General features: G+C 33.3%; 3 protein-coding genes across 3 annotated transcripts in view; 1 reads left to right on the plus strand and 2 right to left on the minus strand.

The window, feature by feature from the left end:
* The window catches only part of LOC106670644 (endoglucanase A-like), a 9,900-nt gene extending 7,319 nt beyond the window's left edge, over positions 1–2,581 (minus strand). The window contains exon 1 of the mRNA XM_014401161.2: positions 2,255–2,581. Coding sequence (XP_014256647.1) covers positions 2,255–2,315 — 61 coding nt within the window. The 5' untranslated portion in view covers positions 2,316–2,581. The remainder of the gene's footprint in view (positions 1–2,254) is intronic.
* A 1,318-nt stretch (positions 2,582–3,899) lies between these two features.
* Positions 3,900–8,293, minus strand: LOC106670666 (UPF0598 protein CG30010). The gene is made up of 3 exons (XM_014401188.2): positions 8,102–8,293; positions 7,980–8,028; positions 3,900–6,910 (listed from the first exon to the last, which is right to left on the minus strand). The coding sequence occupies exons 1-3, from the start codon at positions 8,231–8,233 to the stop codon at positions 6,474–6,476; spliced, it is 618 nt and encodes a 205-aa protein (XP_014256674.1). The 5' UTR covers positions 8,234–8,293; the 3' UTR covers positions 3,900–6,473.
* A 1,953-nt stretch (positions 8,294–10,246) lies between these two features.
* Positions 10,247–18,586, plus strand: LOC106670652 (polycomb protein Asx). Its single transcript, XM_014401169.2, has 13 exons — positions 10,247–10,685; positions 10,778–10,893; positions 10,969–11,012; positions 13,899–14,082; positions 14,143–14,455; positions 14,516–14,666; positions 14,971–15,346; positions 15,438–16,360; positions 16,429–16,558; positions 16,738–17,150; positions 17,281–17,420; positions 17,497–17,722; positions 18,156–18,586. The coding sequence occupies exons 2-13, from the start codon at positions 10,818–10,820 to the stop codon at positions 18,504–18,506; spliced, it is 3,327 nt and encodes a 1,108-aa protein (XP_014256655.1). The 5' UTR covers positions 10,247–10,685; positions 10,778–10,817; the 3' UTR covers positions 18,507–18,586.
* The last annotated feature ends 408 nt before the right edge of the window (positions 18,587–18,994 follow it).

Genomic DNA, 18,994 nt, shown 5'->3' on the forward strand with positions numbered 1-18,994 from the left:
TTTGCAATAATCTGAATGACATAAAATGTTAGCCAATATCAGTTGGAACATGTCAAAATTACAAAATTTAAAATTTTGGTCATGATTGCACGTTCTACTGAGGTTACAAAATAATACCTACAACTTGTCAAATTTCACAAAAACTAATTCATCTAATATGCTTTACATTGATATATCCAAGTTTTTAAATAACATTCTTGTAGAGTTGAAAAATAACAATTGAATGTTCGAAAACGAGCTAAATTAAATTGGAAGGGGGGTAGAAATAAATCAATTAGAACTCGCTTTGTAAAATAAAAATGACATTTGTTTGACTGGTTTTCTGAAAAATGCTGGATGGGATCGAAGTTTAAAAATAATCATCACAGAATGTATCAGGTAGGGTGTGTTACTGAAACGTGATTTTGTTTGCACAAGTGTGCACAATGTGTCATTTTTATTTGAAATTTGACAAGTTGTAGGTATTTTTTTGTAACCTCAGTAGAACGTCCAATCATGACCAAAATATTAAATTTTGTAATTTTGACATATTCCAACTGATAATGGCTAACATTTTATGTCATTCAGATTATTGCAAATAGAAGTATCTTACAGCAAATTTAGCGTTCTTTCAAATGGTGTAATTCGATTTGTTGAAGTCTCAACATTTTGCAAGTTGTAAGCGTTTTTATGAGGTAAGGTAGTGAAAAGTTGAAAAAACCTAAATTGACTAATATCTTCAAAATAGAGAACTTTCCGAAAATTTTCTCCTGGGTATTTTTTGCTCCAAATGAAGAGTAGAATCGATTCTCTGAGTTTCATCAGAAGGAACTGGGACACCCGGTATGTAAACCCCTAAACCATCATGGATGTTATAGCATATCACATAGGACTTGTGCTATGTAGCGGTCAATAAGTCCATTGTTGGGCAAAGCAACTGCCTGAATGAATTGACTTAAAACTGCGGTTTTAAGGAAAAAATTTCATCAAAGAAAACAATTTAAAAAACCAATTAACTCACTCGATAAGCTGACCCTGGAAAGGATGAAATTGAACTGATTTTTTGTTTCTTTTTTAATTGAATGAGTAACACTATAATGATAAACAAGTTATGAGGTTGTAAACAGCAAAACCTAGTAAGAAACATATTTTACAAAGAGTGAATCGACATACCCCACCTTCGTTTTTTTCTATTCTAGTGTCCAGTTTTTTTGTCCTTGAGTGTATTTTATTTAAAAAAGTAGTGGATTTTATAATTTTTGGTGTCCCATGTACCCATAAAAATAGCACCAATTTGAGTTCTTTGTGACTTGCAACAGGGATTTCAAACCATAAAAAGAAACACTTTTTTATTTCTGTTTCGTAGTGACCTATTGTTTCATAATTTGTTTAAGTCGTGAGGGGCGGTCAAGAATGAGGTAGTTTAGAAAAACGCCTTTTTTGCCGTCGTTTCGACCTTTATTCGTGGTCATCTTCAGGGCATAATGTGGTGCTATTCTTGTGGTGTCATATTGGTTTTGTCTCACAACAGTTTCACACAAACTGCCCCTGAAGATGACCCGAATAAAGGTGGAAACGCGCAAAAAAATGAAAAAGGTGTTTTCCTAAATTACCACATTCTCGACCGCTCCTCACGACTTCAACAAAACACTTTTTTTTTATTTGAAATTATTAAATTTATAATTTCAAACTCGAAGTGCCTTGCACTTTTGTTGGATTTTATTGATCCAACTCAACAACTACGCAAACAAATGAAATTTAAATAGAATAAAAAACAAAAACCTAATCTTTTGTTTGTTTAAAATCATCCTTTTACGTTCATCGGTTAATTAATTTATTAGGGGTAAAGCGTTATTTTTAAAAAATATAGAAAACAGATCTAGAAAGAATTTTTTTGTTCCTTTTTATTAATACGTCAGTACTGTTAGCTATTCATCACTATCCGGTCCGATTAGATAAATCATGAAACAAACAAAAAAAGTGATGACCTTTCCTTGAAATTATATTTTAAAAGTTCCCCATAAAACTGGATGCAAAATTAAACAGGAAGAAACCAATATATTAAGGGCAAAACGACGATAAATAGATATATTAAGTGGGTTGCAGGATCTTAAAAACACGGAACAACCTTGAATTTACGTCGATATTCAAGGGTATTAAAAAAAACGGAAATATATCCGTATTTCCGCCATGGGCCTTAATGAAAATATTTCTATAAAAGAAAATATTATTTAAAATAAAAATAATAATAAAAATAAAGGAAATAATCTCATACCTTGGCCGAAAGAAAGCGCCATGAGGGAGATGAAGACGAAAGAGAAAATTGAAGACTTCATCGTTGAAAGATTTGTCAAATCTGGTCTGTAACAATCTACGATCCGGCGGAGTACGTCAAATTAGATTGTGCTCTCCTTTAGAAATTGATTCCGTTGGAAAAAAGGTGTTTGTCTTAATTAAATACGATGTTGTTTCGGGTTGACAAGTCTAAGATGGTCAACGGTCAGCGAAGGACTGAAATCTGCACTGAAGTCTGAAACTGAGTCGACAACATTAAAACAAGGAACTGCACAGTGCACAGTTCTGAGGAACGATCTGGGCCACCACGGCCGAATGGATACGGTGACTTGCCCATTTTTTCTACATATTTTTTTTCCAATATGTCCATGTTTCCAATTATCCTTTCATTTCCGAGAAACTTTGTTTTAATTGTTTTAGCGATTAAATTAAATTATTTACACATATTGTGTATTATACGAACTTTGTATGTTGTTTTGAAGGAGGGGGTAATGCTGTTCGTGGAGGGAAGAACGCGTTTTAAATCTCAATTAAGGATCAATTACATATATAAATTAGTTAAAATATAAAATGTTACATTTTCAATTGTTTTACTTTTAAGATAGTGAAAGCTACCTATTTTTATATTTAAAATATTAATATTTTAATTGATTTCAAAGTGAATAAACTGCAATCAAACCAAGGACTAGAATTCATACAAGCCTTGAACAAAATGCTACAGTTTTTCAAGCATAACTATGGCTATTGAACACTGGGCCAGGGAGATTAAAAGGCTGGGGATTGTCAACAAAAGAATAGCCATCTACTCGGCTAGCCAGGTGGCACTGAAGGCAATACTGCATCGACGGTAAAGTCCAGTCGTTTGGGACTGCGTTAGAGCCCTGTCAGACATTGGGGAATATAACAAAACTACCTTGTCTTGGTGCTAGGGCATACAGGGCAGAGGGGCAACAAAGACGATAAATTGGTCAAGTTCAATGAGGACATTTATTAACCCTGAACCCTTTGGTGGCTTGCCAAAAAACGATGGGTCAAAAATAAGTCCTCTGCTCAATGGGAATGTACCCCAGGACAGAGGTACGTGAAAAAATGTATCAACTGACCACCACAGAAACTAATGGCAGAACTACTAAATCCTAATGTTCTAGGACTAGAATAATAGTTGGACTGCTAACTGGACACTGTAGACTCTGGAGGCATATGTATAGACTCAGAGTGGCAGAAACAAGCCTGAGCAGATATTGCCAAGAAGAAGAAGAAACAGCGGAACATGTAGGCCCATGTAGGCTGAGATTTCTAATCCTGGGAGAGGAAAAGTCAGGACCTGAAGGATACAGAGATACAGACGGGAATCCTTGAAAAAGCATCAAGTTTACTGAGGAGCTCTAGATTTTAAAAAAAAATGGTGATGTACAATAGACCAATAGTGGTCACGGTACACAGGTTGTAAAGAGGCTGGCTCCAATATAATCTAATCTAGGCAATGATATGCCAATAAAATGAGTTTTATTTATTTATTTTAAAGGTAAATAGGGCTTTAAGCCCCCTTACATGTACATATATTAGAAATAAATTAAGTTTTAAAACTATAGTACAATAATAGTAATAATAATAATAACCATAAAATAAAATCTACATGTCAATATTCTTTAAAATATTAATTATTTATCAAGTGATGTAGTGATGCAACCACATTATGAGAGAAAAGCAGAAAGAGAAAAAAAGGAAACAGCCAAAAGAACAGTAGGAGGGAAGAAAAGGACATTATTCATGTTGTTTTTAAAAACTCAGATGCCATCGACCTTAAAAAAAAAAGCCGGCAAGGAAGCAGAACATATTTCCCAGGGAAGCAAATTCCATAGTTTTGACTCGGCAATTCTGAAGGACAAGGCTAAAGGTTTATAGGAATGTTGAAGGCTTGAGATATGGTTGGGGCATTTGGATAATGAATGCGAGGGAAAAAGTTGATCAATATTGAGGACGTTTATTTGATTTAATTATAAATATGTATATTAAAATTCTAAGTTTATAAAGTCTTAAAATGTTAAGGCTGCTGAAGGCGTTAATATAGGAAGAAGTATGATCTCTTAACTTAAAATCATAACAGAATCTAATGCAGGAATAATAAGCAATTTGAAGGCGATGATCAAAGTGAGAGTCTAAGGAAAGTGAAGAAAAAAAAATAGCTCTACAGTAAGAGAATAATGGAATTATTAGGGATTTAATAAGGCGAACTCTAGTTTTCTGTAGAGTGAAAAAGCTAGGGAGGAATCAAAGAAAATGGAAGCTGAGTAGGCCTTTTTAATAATAGAGCTCACATGGTCATGCCATATAAGCTTGGAGTTAAAAATAACACCGAGATTTTTAACTTTAGGACAAAAATTAATAGCTGTTGATATGAGGAAGGAACAGGCAATCTGTATTAATGGGTTTATTGGAAATGAATAAGGATTGGGATTTATTAGGGTTTAAAATAATACCGTTATTTCTTAACTATTGGTTGAGAGAATGAAGATCAAGGTTGAGCAAAGAGATATTGCTTGTAGCACATGGAATGTAAAGCTGTGTCGTCAGTATAAAGATGAAATTGGGAGAAATTAAGAAAATGGAAAATCATTTAGAAACACGGAAAAGAGTAAAATCTCAAGAATATAGCCTTGGGATACACCAACTGACACAAAATTCAGCCTAAATTGTTCTTTCTTTGTACCTTTAAATTTGGTTACAATTTTTCCTACACTGTCCAATTTATTTATTTATTTTTAAACTTTAACATAAAAACACCATAATAATAAAAAAAATCAAAATAAAATTTTATTATATCCTGACTAGCAAGAATTCGTAGAAAGCCGGAGTGTATCAAAGAAGGCTAATACTCTATTGTGATTCACTGTTTCTTTACAAAAATAATGTTACAAAAAAAATCACATTGCAACTGTTATTCCATTAATTAATTATGTAATATTCATCCTATTATAACATCATTTCATTATGTTATCATTCATTATGTAATATAACATGCTAATTTTTGCTCTTCATAAGGGAATAAGTCTATGCAAATCAGACTTATGCAACAACGCCTCAGTATGGACATGAATCAGTTGATATAAAATTTTCCAATTATCAAGGCTAATATCCATTTCCTTTTGGCTTTATCAATAGTTTACATACTGTTGAGGATTAACAAAATTTAAACCTCAGAATTCTGTTGAAATTTATTATTTTTTAATAAGCAGTTTAATTAACAATTCTTATATTATCTTTAAGATTCCATTTATTTTTTTAAGTTAAAAAGATGACTTCAATAATGAAGCATTTCTACAGTGCATGTTGTTTGCATTTTATATGAAAATATGTTAGAGCATATATAGAATATTAATATATTTTCAGCATAAAATCTTTGGTTTAAGTATATCATTCATAAACAATAGTTTTTTTATTTAATCTTAAGACATGATTAATCAAGTTAATACAGTTCAAACAAGCTTTATTTTATCGCTCTTATAAAAATAAATTTAATAAAACAAATTTTATATCTGTACAATGCTTTTATTTTACATTATACATAAATTTGCATTAGCAATTCTCCAGAGAGAATCAATCATAAAATAGTTAAAACAAAACTTATCTACAAATAAAATTCTAACTTTATTTAAACATAAAAATTTAACACTTAATAATAAATTTGATCCCTTTTCATGGAAATATGCACAAAATACAAAATTTATTAGCCAAACGTTATACAAGTCAACTGATAAACCACAGCTTGAAACAATTGGTTTTTATAAATTTGTAATTTTATCACTGTATCATTGATGATAAAAATTTGTCAATTTACTTAAACTATCAATGATAAAAGCAATATGACTCTGCCATTCATAGGAATATGAAATTTTCCATGGTATTAGCATGTACTACTGAAGTAAATTTGATATTTTAATGTCTGTAAAAAAATATCAATTGCACAAATTAAACCCTCACCTTCAATACAATTTAGTCTAGAAAACAGTTAATAATTTTATTACAATATATTTAATTTTCTTTTGAATTTTAACTGATAATTAATAATCTAATCTGATTAATAATTTTAGACATTATGATGGAATATTGTGATTTATAGGTACTATTGATTTAAAAATGACTTGTACAATACCTAATGTATGGCTAGATGTATCTGTATATTTTTTCCCTTTAATTAATTATTTTTCCTGAGGCCTGTACTTAAAATACCATTCGAAGTCTAATTCATGAATTGCACCTTTCCACTCAAACTTTGTCGGCGGTTTGTCCTCGCCGTTTTCAAAAGTGAATAATTTACTAAGTTCGATTGCAATTTTCGATATAATTAGGCCAACCGAGCCATACTTCTCCTGGCAAGGATGGTAAATCCTGCCAGTGGCGGGCGACATGAAAAGATTCTGGGGTACGAAATCGTTGAACAACTTGTCTCCAGCGTGATTGTAGAGCAGGACGTCCTTGCCATCTCTAGACGATATCTGGGAATAGACGAGTGGCGTATCGTCAACACGTATATAATTCCTCTCCCTTCCGCAAAGAGATATGTAAGGGAAATCTAGATATCTTTCCGTCACATTAGGACGAATCCTTTTGAAAAAGAACTCAAGAAACTCCTTATCTGGAAAAAAAAGACAATTTTTGAAGTAAATAAGTAACTGTTTAATACATACCGAAACCAAATATTCAGAACCCATGAAAAAATTCACCAGTATTTTCTAGGCTGAAGTCCATGGAATTGAGAAGACAGAGAATTTACAAAAACATAGAATGTAATGTCAGACTGCAAGCAGCCATCACAGCACTAAGATCAAATAACATTAGTCCAAAGATGGTGCTGAATTGCAATACTACACTAACTAGATTAGGTATGCAAAATAAAATCACCCTCTGCTGGGTCTCAGGATATGTAGGAGTAGAGGGCAACAAAAGAGCAAACACCCTTGCGAGGAAAGGGACTGCTTTTCCCCCATTGAGCAGAAAAATCCAAGAAACTTCTAGCAAATTTTAGAAGAAAAGAAACAACATAATGCATCAAAGAGAGCAAGAAAAAACCCCGAATCTTGACAGGTTTCATCACAGTAAACTGGAGACTGAGTAGGAATCTGAAGAAGAATGACATAACCCAACATGGCACGTTTAGATTCTGCAGAACAGACACCAACACACCTACTAACAAACTGTGGTGCCAGGAGGAAGTGCTTTGGAATGTACAATGTAACCATAATTGAAATTCAACCGAAACAAGACCTATGCATCAAATCCTTTGATGAGTTAGGACTCACCAGTGTGCTATAAGTACTTAACAAGAAATACAATAGCTCTCAAGGGTGCAAAAACTCACCCTGAATATTACGACTACATTTACAACTGATTAATACTGGAGTAAATTCATTACAAAAATTTATGCAATATTACAAAATTTGTGCTGGAATTGTAAGTTGTAAACTTTAACTACCAAGCTATAATAATGAACCCTCGTGGAGCCGGTGTTTCTGAAAAAAAAAGACTATTTACCTTACAGTGATGAGCGTCGTGTCAACACCTAAACTGTTGCGACTACAGACACCCCTTAAGTATAATCTTTGATCTTAATGCTTTCTTACGGTTCTTCTATTCAATTTCATCTTTGGGAACTTTTTGTTTAACATAATATTGATATTTTTATATCTTGTCGATTAAACCAGTACCTTTGAAGCAAGATGTGAAGTTTTTCATCTTCGAGTCATCTAAAAATAACTAAAGTTTAAAATAAAAAACCCAAAGTAAATTCAAAATTTGGTTTTTGCCTCAAATTATTGATATACTCAACCATTCCTTGATGGTCAATGTAGTAGAAGTATTCCCTAATATTGTTTTTTTCTCCTGTCGTTTGCCCCTGCACGTAATGAACAAGCCTCCGGGCATTGTTATTTAATATTTTAAATGTGTTTTTCAAAATCATGGCTATTTTTTAATTTTACTTAAAACGACAAAAAAAATATATAAAATTTCAAAATAAAACGACTTATGATAAAAGATAAAAGGGATTGTGCGATTCCTCAAAACTTTGCATAATGACGTCATTGAATGATACTAAAATGATTAATTAAGGATAACAATTTTGTTCTCCAAAAAATATTTATGTATTTTATTAAATTGGTCTATGTAGTTAATTCTAATTACAAAAATTTAATTTAAGAATATACTTAATATTAATTTGTTGTAAATTTTGTTTGTACCTTATTTTAATTACAAACAATCATTTGTTTGGTTAATCATCATTGGTTTTAAAATCTTACATAGTTCATTTTATACATTAAATTTTGCTAAATAAATAAACAACCATAGTGAGAAGTACTAAGTATTGCTTGGTATTATTATTATTATTATTATTTTTTTTTTTTTTAAGGGTGCTTTAATGGCTAAGGTCATTCACGCCTAACTAATATATTTAAAATTTCTATCTTAAGTCAGCTATATACTATAATATAATTTGTACCTATATGTACTTTATAGCTATAAAGCTCTGACTCCAAACATTCACTCATAATCTAATCTATTCTATTGCCATCCAAAGCTTTAATATATCCTTTTAAATTACTTAATTTAGAAGGTCAAATTATGCACACAAAAAAATTATAAAATTTATTCCTGTTCTGTAATTAGAATTTTGAAATTTTGTTCCATAATTTAAACATTTTCCATAGGCTTGTATGGCTAATAATAATAATAATAATAATAATAATGGAGTCAGACTATTTGGGTCCTATAATCTGCTTAATTTATACACTTGACTGGTTTTGCAGATGACAACATCACAGTGTCCGATAAATCCTTAGAAAAGGCACTTGTAGCTAATAAGTATACTTTGAATGAACTCAAAAAATGGTTTGAGGAAAATGGATTGTGCCTCAATAAAAATAAAGAGAGTGAGTAGAAATACTTTGAATGAATGTAAAAAATATATTTTGCATTGTATAAATTCACTTTTTTCCACATCCCACATGCATTTGTTAAATTTAAACAATGTTTGTAAATCCCAGGCCCTGAAGATGATCTCAATAAAAATCGAAACGTTGGCATGATAAAGAAAATGTTTTTCTGAAACCTACATCACACTAGACCGCATCTCACGATTTTTGAATAATAAAAATAAAACTCAAATTCTTGCATTAAGGCTAAAGGACCTTTATTTAGTCTATTCCTAAATCCTTATTTAGTCTATTAGCCTAGTCTCTAGTCAGTCTATTAGCCATTAAAATAAACCGCACACTTAACTGGGAAAAAATACCTAGATACACAGATATCAAGTGAAACACTAAATATTAAGCATATGATGGGTGCTTCCATGTTTTCAAAAGTTTTTGCTACCCAAAGAAAAGCAATTAGGTTTATTTCAAAACTAAACAATAGATTATTTGGAGATCGTGAGATGCGATCTGGTTAGGCTTTAGAAACACATTTTCTTTATCGAGCCAACGTTTCGACCTTTATTGAGATCATCTTCAGGGCTCAAAGTGTTTGTTTTCTGTGTAGATATGTCATTATTGAGTGTGCATTAACTGTTGTTGCCCCTTGGAGAACCTCGGTGGCTGGATGGACAAAACCAAGGTCTGAACCCGAACGACCAACACCCAGGACGGATAATTCTTGAGGTCTGTCAATAATGTATTGTAAATTGCACAAAAAATGAAATTGCGAGAAGATGCATGTGCAGATTTAAGCTTATATAAATCAGTAAAATAAATTGAAAAAACATTGATAATTTTTTATTTACGATAATATAATTACAAAATGAACTGAATGTAATAAATTAAAATTAAAACTATTATGAAATTGTTCATATTTCTTGGATGTTATTTCTTCAGGTCACGCTTGGAACAATGACGTTGCCGCTCTTGAGAGATAACAATTGTCCTTGTTGAAAAATTGCCCTCTTTTAAGTTTTGTTTGCTAAAAACATATTTATGTTTTTACTTATATTATTTTTTAATTAATAAATCAGTTAGATACAGGGTATAAACTGTATCAAGGGGTATTTTTGGTTTTGTAACTCTTTTGTTTTAGATCCAGAGAGCGGTATGAATATGGCGTTTGTTTGGGTATTTGGTTGATGTTTTGAGATAATTTCAAGTTATATTGTTTAAAAAAGGAGAGATTAAATTGAATTTGGAAATATCTTCAATGAAAAGCTTCGCCTTCCGCTTTGTCTAAAGTGTCTGTCGATAGGGACCGATCTGGAATGTTTTTCGACAAATGGCACATCTTTGGTTGGCGTTACAGTTGTAAACATCAAAAAGGTTTTTCTTCAGAGACGAAAATTTAAATTTACTTAAATTTTTACGTCCCGTTTGATAAATTGCACCGATGTTTCGACGGACGGGACGAGGATAGTCTGAAACCGGCTAGCTCAAGTGAGTCCCGTTCACTCTTTTTATAAACTCGGGACAATTTATTTTCCTTCTGTCATACCAATTGGTTTCAATCCTTGTTTCCACCTTTACAGGTATGGTTTCGAATGAAATTGTCAAGGTGAAGTAATTGGGATGGAGGAGGCAAAAGAGAAACCTGATTCTGCATCAGTTAAAATATTGTCTCCTCTTAAAACACAAAATGCCAAAGGTACTGTAGCGCCAGATCACTGCGAAACCCTAGTCCTGTTTAAAAAACAACTAATGCATTTTTATTTTCCATCAGGTGCTTCTGGCGATGAGATCGATATCGATAACAATGTTGAGACGGTAAGCACCACTTAACAATACTATTCTCAATGTAACTATATCCCAAGCATGTTTTCTAGTTCCTCTATCTTCACCCTACACTCAGTTTATCTGTCAGTTAACCTGAGTAAACCGAACGATTAACAGAGCTGAGTGTGTAAAGCCACTGTTAAGTTTTTCATCCAGTTTCTCATATTATTTCCTTCGTGTGTGTCAATTCTTGCTATTGATGTTAGTATGAAAAGTGTGTGACATCCATGACAAAAAATTATCATATTGCCTTTTGGTTTCAACACTGGACTAGAAGAAAAATGAAAAGAGCCGAACGAAAATAAGGGGCTTATCTGGTTATATAAACTTACTCGGAGAATTTCTCAGCGGAGGAAAAATCTGTATGTTTCAATAAGTGAAATAAGGCTCTACATTTTCGCGAAATTTTTCATGAACTGTCAGTTGGCTAGAGGCTTCCCATACCGCCCAATGGAATAGTGCAATTACTTCATTCCTGGGCACATTGGTATAACTGGGAACAAACAAGCGGATAAGTTAGCCACCCCACTCATTCTGTACGTCCAGAGGATTTTCAAAGATCAAATATTAAAGCTTCTAAAATATGAATGGAGAATCCGCTGGAACGAAAGATACACATTGAAATCATATAAATGTAAAAAAAATATATATATATTGGTAAAAATCTATTTTTTAAAAATATTACATTCTGCATAGCTTAAATGTTAATAATATACCCAAATGGAATGCTAGCTTTGACTCGCGCCTTACAACAATGAGTACTCGTTGAGAGGAGTCTGTGGGGCTTGCACAGGCATCCACTAGCTTTTTGTTATACAGGGATCTTGATCATTATGTTTCTCACTGTGACCTCCTGTCTAAATCTAATCAGTACGCAAATCTGAGTGACCTTTGGTAGGTGTTTAAAATGAGATATGAACTGCTTTGGCTAAATTACACTGCACTTTACGCAACTCTAAGATCAGAGACGATAATTTCCATTTCATTGCACCTTCTTCTTAAATGAAATCCGCAAGCTCCACTTGTAGTTCCCTTTCCCTAAGACCAATTAAATAACAAGTTAAACTATGAGCCACCTTCACATGTTGGATTTTGTAGACAAACATGGCAGTACTTATATTTTTATATTAATACAATGAATATGCAGTGTTGTATAATTTAATTTCAATTTTTTATATTATTACTATTGTTCTTATTTTATTTATTCACATTTTTAGTTGTTTTTTCTTTTTCTTTCTTTCTTTTTTTTTTCCAATTCACATTTTGTTGCCCTGTTTATATTTTCATTCACCTTCGGCAGAGGGAATTTTCCATGCCATAATGTTACTTATTTAGTAGTTGTAATTTATTGTATATTAGTTGATTATAACAGAGTACCTTTATTATTATTATTTCAATTAATTATTCTTTTCATGTAAGGTCATGACACTAGATTTTTCATCTCAACCATGACCTTAGGTAAAAAGAATAATTGATTAAACTAATCAATTCGGTCAATTATAACTACTTAATACATATATGGATTATTATTATTATTGTTATTATAAACACATTAACATAGAAATAAAGCAATGTTTACATTGCATATCTCACTGGCACTCTGAACACAACTTACAAGAATGATACATCTACACGGAAAACAAACACTTTGAGTGAGTACAAATACTTTGATTGAATTTAAAAATTCTAGCATTGAATAAATTCATTTTTTTCCACATCCTACATGTATTTGTAAAATTTAAACAATGTTTATAAATCCCAGGCCCTGAAGATCTCAATAAAGATTGAAACATTGGCAAGATAAAGAAAATGTTTTTCTAGAACCTACGTCACACCAGACCGCATCTCACATTCTCCAAATAAATATTTTCATTATAACTTTTCATGTTATGGCATGGAGACAATCTGAGAACACGCCATCATCTCGCAGACCTCACCACTTTTGTGTCTATTTATCTGGGTTTTTAAATAGTAATAAAACTTTATTTAATTGTAATTCTATTTAATCTGAAGCTACTCTATGGAATATTGGCCATTATTTTTAATTATCTATAATTCACCAATTAATATACTTAATTCAACCAGCTTTTCCTTTTTTTTTTTTCCACCAAAAAAGTTATATCCAAGCACCTGTATAAGTAATAATGATGTATGAAAGGAGTATTTAACAGGCAGCTAATAAATTTCTATGAGATTTGTCATAAAATGCTGTCTCGCGTTATCATGTCACAAAACATGTTTATAGTTGACAAAACAAAAACAAAAATTTTCGGCTTGGACAATATGTATCCTTTCAAGCATTGGGTGAATCGAGTTATGATATCTCTGTAATTTCCCGAACCAACCAATAGTGAATCACTCCTTAAAAATTCCACCAAACATTCAAACATGAATCGGCTTTGGGGTTGCAAACTGGTTTAAACGAAATTGCTTTCTGATGTGATTATTTGTGAGGGATCTCTTAGGAATTAACCATTGGCAGCCTTGTAAGTGTTAGCTTTCAGTGGTTTGTGAAACTTAAAATTCACTTGCATGTTTCCTCAACTTATAGCCATCATCGGATTAAGCATTGCTAACTTTATGTCTTCTATCTAGAATTTATTAACTAGCTTTGGGGCAAGCCATCTTTTATGTTTTTCACACATGTTATGTGCACCATTAATGAGATTAAAACTATTTTAATAATTATCTAAAATTTGGTTCCATGGATAAGCCACTGCATATTATGTCAAATGATTTTTATTAAGTGGGCTAAAAGAAAAAGAAAATTTTAAATTTTATAAAAAGCTGTGTTATAAGTAATAATCCATTTTTGTGAAGAAAGTAATCACAAACTTTTTACAATATAATAATAATAACTTGATTCTTATGTTTTAGTCATGGAATTACGATGTATCACCCTCAAAGGTGCTCAAAGAGGTGAAAGTTACACCAACACATTCGAAAAAAGTTATAAAACATGCTCTAAGGCAACAGGCCAAAAGAAGAAGAAAGAACACTACAATAGCTGCTGGAAATTCAGCCCCTATTCAACGGTTGTCCCTGTCACCTCATTGTGAACGTAAATATTATAACCATTGACATAGAAAGAAAAAATATTTATTGTTAATTTCTCTTGCAGTTGAAGAAATTAGTAACGAAACTGCATGCTACAGACAGCCGACTATGGCTGAAGTTCTTTCTTCCATTCCTGGCTTTAGCATTAAGCCGAGGAAAAGATCTAATAAGAAATTATCCGCTGCTGCACAACTAGAGCAGACGAAGGAAGGCTGTGTCGATTTGGAAACCCCAGATTCTATCCTTGTCAATTCTAATCTTAGGTCCTTACTCAATAAACATACATTCCATTCCCTTCCACCTCTTTACCAGTATAAATTATTGCAACTTTTACCTCATGTTGACCGAGTCCCCGTTCAATCAGAATCGATGTTTAGGTATGCTTACCCTCCTCTCAAAGGTGTTTAATATTATTAGTAATCATTTGTTTATTTCAGGCTGAGTAATTCAGGACTTAACAATGAGTTTTTCGCTCGAGCTTGCCTAGATTGGAGAGAAAGATTAGCAGAAGGTGAATTTACGATAGAAAATCAAGCCAAACTAAAAGCAGAGCAAGAAAAAGAAAAAAGCAAATTAGACCCATGGAAGGTAATACTTTTTATTAAATAGTTGCAATTCAGTAACAAAAATTGCAGAAACATTTAAAATACACATATTTAATCCAGAAAAAGTATATGCATATTATTCACTAATCTGGCATTATTTGTAAACAATTTGTGTTAGAATTAATTGTCTGTAGTGTTTTTGAAATTAAAAATAATTACTTGAGTAAATTTTTGTTGATTAAATTCTGTCTTCAAGGCAAACTGAAATCTGTAAATTAATTTGTTTTTTAAATTTGTGCCTTATATAACTTTTAATTTTTGTTATATATGTTATTTTAAATTTTCAGTTGAAGCATTTCGAGCCTATGTGGGGAGAGAGTTTGCGGGAGTGGCCGAGTTTGCCTCCGGGTGTCCTGGCAGCCCAGGGAGCCCCTATCCCTCAAAATCCTCCTGTGACAAGGACTTCCACACAGAACCACCATAGCCCGAATTCAGTTGTTACCAAAATTCCAAATGATATTAAAAACTCGTCTTCTAAACTGGTCTCAAAAGCCAATGTCACTTCAAAAGTCAATCATAGTCAACAGCAAGAGCACAAGCCGCCGCCTATAATAAGGACAGTCGGAGCTGTCACACGAGCGGTGACAAGCTACAGGGAAAAGAGACTAGCAGAGGAATCTTCTACAAACCAAAACAGACCAAATAAGAGAACACGTCCTCAAGGTATATGTCAATATTGGTTAATATAATAGTTATATACAAATGATACTTTAGTAGTTGCTGTGATGTTTTTATTTATTTATTTTTTTTTTAGAAAAATTCTCCAAAGGTGATGCTGGTAGTGATAAGGAACTTGAAAAGAACGATGAAATTCCTGAAAGAAGAAAGTCTAATAGATTAGAAAATGAAAAACTGTATGTCAAAACCCAACCTGAAATAAATCAAGTCGGGACAGAGGTCGAGGAAACTCACAAGGAATCAGCAAATGAAGTCATATCTGTTGCTGATGAAAATCTAATAACGGAATTGATAATCGGCGACCAAATAGAAATAAGCTGTAAAGACGAGGAAGCGAATGTAATTGAAATAACTGTTGAACCAGACGAGGTGAAAGAAACCGTGGTTTCTAATGACATTTCTGAAGTGGATACCAAGTGGGTTGAAGAAAAGAAAGATATCGAGATGTGCAGTTCGCCTTTGCATGAAGTACAAATCGTTGAATTTGAACATGAAATTGTCGAAGAAGTGGTTAGAGGAGTTGTGGAAGAAGTGGAACAGCAAATGCGAGACGAGGGACAACAAACGTCAAACTTGCTGCATATTGAGACTGAAAGCGTGTCAGATGAGAAGCGCCTCTGTCTGGATGATGAAGACAAGACGGCCGAGGAGAAAACTTTAGGCGATTTGGTGGCTCTTCAGGAAGAGGTTGCAGACCGGATCGAACTTTCAGTCAAGGCAGAAGCTCTTCAAAAGGCCCAGTCGAGCTTAGAAGAATGGGAGATCATCAAGGTAGACCCTAATCAAGAAGGTGAGACCTCTTCTGGGCTTCCTACTCCAGGAGATGCTGATGACCTGATGTCATCCACATCAAACGACCTGGATAGGAATAAAAACCAAAATTATTATGGAGATATTTTGTACCAAGAGACACTGAAAGATGAGGCTGCTTTGTTGGCAGCAGCGTGGGATGTCGTTGGATCTTCGACAGAATTCCAAGACGTCAACTTAAATCAACCAGTAATTTTACTTTATATTATGTAACAGCTTAATTAACCTGATGATTACTACTATATATATTTTTCTAGGTTTCTGTAATACCTTGTCAAGAGGAACTGGAAGTTAGGTTACAAGAAAGTTCCTTGCCTGTTCCTCAGTGGGAATACACTTCTTCTCAGAGCAAACAGCCACATGGGCATGTGAAACTTGAACTAGAAGGTAATTTTTATTAAATTTTTTTCTTTTGAATTTTGTTAATTAAAATAAGTATTACAGTTTTGGCTTTGTTTACTCGGCTTAATTGTATAGAAACATTTTGTTAATTTAATCAAATTTTAATATCTTAATTACATATTCTGTATGCTCAGCCCAGTTTGTACTTGAATTTGTTGTTTCAGTGACATTAACCCCAGAGGTCGATTCCCAAGTATCGTCCACAGTTGAGCAGCTACCTTCAATGGGAAGTTGTGGCAGTTCTGATAGATGCAGCCCTGTCGTAAGCTCAGGGGAGACAGGCACAAGAACTTCCACCATTCAGATGATGACAGAGGAACCGCAGACGGGTCTTTCAGCTGAGGCTGTCATGTCCATCCAGCAAGCCCAGCCCCCACCACACGTAACTGTGATCCCCCCGACTACGATCGTTTGTCTTCCACCACCTCCTCTTTTTTCAACCCAGGCTAATACACATACTGCACCACCGATTCGGCCTCCACCACAGAACCACAACACGTCGAGTTCAGCGATCCCATTCATCGCATTGACGACCTCAACACCTGTCAGAGCTCTTCCAACTAAAACTGTTTCAAAGGTCATTATTGGTTTGTAATATATTTGCTAACTTGAAAAGGAATACATTTCTGTCTGTAAAGTCGTATAATTTATTGTTGGCACAATTTTAAATTTTGTACGATTGTCAATTTTATTTTATTGTCTATTAGAGCGGAGCTGGTTCTGGTGGTGGGAGAGGTGGAGGTGGACGTAATTCCAATAAGCCGCCCCCTGGAGCTGTTAACTTAGAAAGGAGTTATCAGATATGCCAAGCTGTCATTCAGAATTCTCCGAACAGGCATCAACTTAGGTAATTTAAAAAAAAATTCTACCTGGTCTTGTTTTTTAAAAATGTACTCCTCTAAATTTTAACCGTACGTTTTTAGATGCCAGCTCAAGCCCCCTCCATCACTGCTTTTGAACAAATCAACATCGGGTGGGACCAGTGTGTCCAATGTTGTCAGGAACTCAACAGGGAACAATACGAACCGTCACACAGTTCGTCAGGGTGTAAGGCAGACACAGCAGCATCAAGTCTTGCTGAAACATGTTTTCACGTCGTCTCATGGAATTCCAGTTAACATGGCTGTTCTGCCACCACAACATAATCAAGTATGTTAGTTTAAACTTTATACTTATTTTAAAGTTGGTTGAAAATTATTAAGGACAATATTGTTCCATTATTTCCCTCAGAATACAATTAAACTTACTACCTAAAATGAGGCCTTGGTAATCAAGTGGATAGAGCATCTGACCTATATATGCCATGCTAATGGTTTGAATCCCAACATAGCTCATGAATTTTTATTTGTGAATAATACCAAGACAGTATTGTAAACTGGTTTGACCCCTCATTCATGACACCCAACAGGGCCTTCCTGTATGATAAGAATTACTTTACTCTTCTACCTGCTTTACAAAGAAGATGAAATATAAAATAATTATAATTGAGTTTAAAAATGACCAAAAATTACATTTTAAAAAAATTTAATTAATTAAAAAAATAACAGAAAATATTAGACTTTTTAATTTAATTTTTTTTTAGATCGGTGAATATATGATGGTACAGCGAGGTGTGCAGGTACGGCGGTCCAATTCTGCTCCACCATCCAATGTCGATTCTGCTGGAAGTGGTCTGGTGCACCGTGGTGGGCGGCCAGCAAGTGTCGGTGGCCCAAGGCCTCCTGCTTCTGAGTCGGCGCCTCCACCTCCACCCCTACCGCCCCCTGTGGCACCTCCACCGTCTTATCACCATCTCATAGTTCCACAACAAAATACTTCTTCTTGCCCATGTTCTCTCAAAGCGATGATCGCTTGCGTAAAGTGTGGTGCCTTTTGTCATGACGACTGCATCACGCCCCACTCACGCCTCTGCATTACTTGTGATACTCGATAGTGTAAGTAAGAGAAAGAAGAAATCACACATTTTCTATCAGATAATTTTTTTTATATTTTAATTAACAAGGAAAAACTCCTTCAATTAAGTAATTGCATGTTATGTTTTTCATATTTATTAAAATAAAATAATAAAAAAACGAAATGTTGCTGAATATATATATAAAATTATTTTAAGACAAATAAGATTGGATTAAAACATTATCCTTTTTTAACCTACTTATTAATATCAGTTGTTGCCCTTATATGTTAAAAAATAAATGTTAGTGCAAAAAGGTCTTCAAACAAAAATTAAAATTAAAACTTAGGTATTCCTTTTATTAGGAGAAGGTTGTATTTATTGCAAAAAAGTGATAATTATATTAATTTATATATTACTTACCAATGGCAAAACTTGATATAATGCTAATATAGTTAAAATTAATTTTAGTTTATAAGTCAACATGGAGAATAGATCTGCTTATTTTATTACAAAGAATATACTTTTAA

The sequence above is a fragment of the Cimex lectularius genome, unplaced genomic scaffold (genome assembly GCF_000648675.2).
Source record: "Cimex lectularius strain Harlan isolate CLEC.00 unplaced genomic scaffold, Clec_2.1 scaffold58, whole genome shotgun sequence".
Taxonomy (NCBI): domain Eukaryota; kingdom Metazoa; phylum Arthropoda; class Insecta; order Hemiptera; family Cimicidae; genus Cimex; species Cimex lectularius.

What these genes read in the sequence shown, in the direction of transcription:
- LOC106670666 (XM_014401188.2), bottom strand. Translation starts at nt 8,233, where the DNA reads ATGATTTTGAAAAACACATTTAAAATATTAAATAACAATGCCCGGAGG. An exon ending in ACATTGACCATCAAGGAATG is followed by an intron (nt 8,029 to 8,101) that starts GTTGAGTATATC and finishes TTTAAACTTTAG; the next exon opens with TTATTTTTAGATGACTCGAA. An exon ending in CTTCACATCTTGCTTCAAAG is followed by an intron (nt 6,911 to 7,979) that starts GTACTGGTTTAA and finishes TTTTTTTTCCAG; the next exon opens with ATAAGGAGTTTCTTGAGTTC.
- LOC106670652 (XM_014401169.2), top strand. Translation starts at nt 10,818, where the DNA reads ATGGAGGAGGCAAAAGAGAAACCTGATTCTGCATCAGTTAAAATATTG. An exon ending in TAAAACACAAAATGCCAAAG is followed by an intron (nt 10,894 to 10,968) that starts GTACTGTAGCGC and finishes ATTTTCCATCAG; the next exon opens with GTGCTTCTGGCGATGAGATC. An exon ending in CCGAACAGGCATCAACTTAG is followed by an intron (nt 17,421 to 17,496) that starts GTAATTTAAAAA and finishes GTACGTTTTTAG; the next exon opens with ATGCCAGCTCAAGCCCCCTC.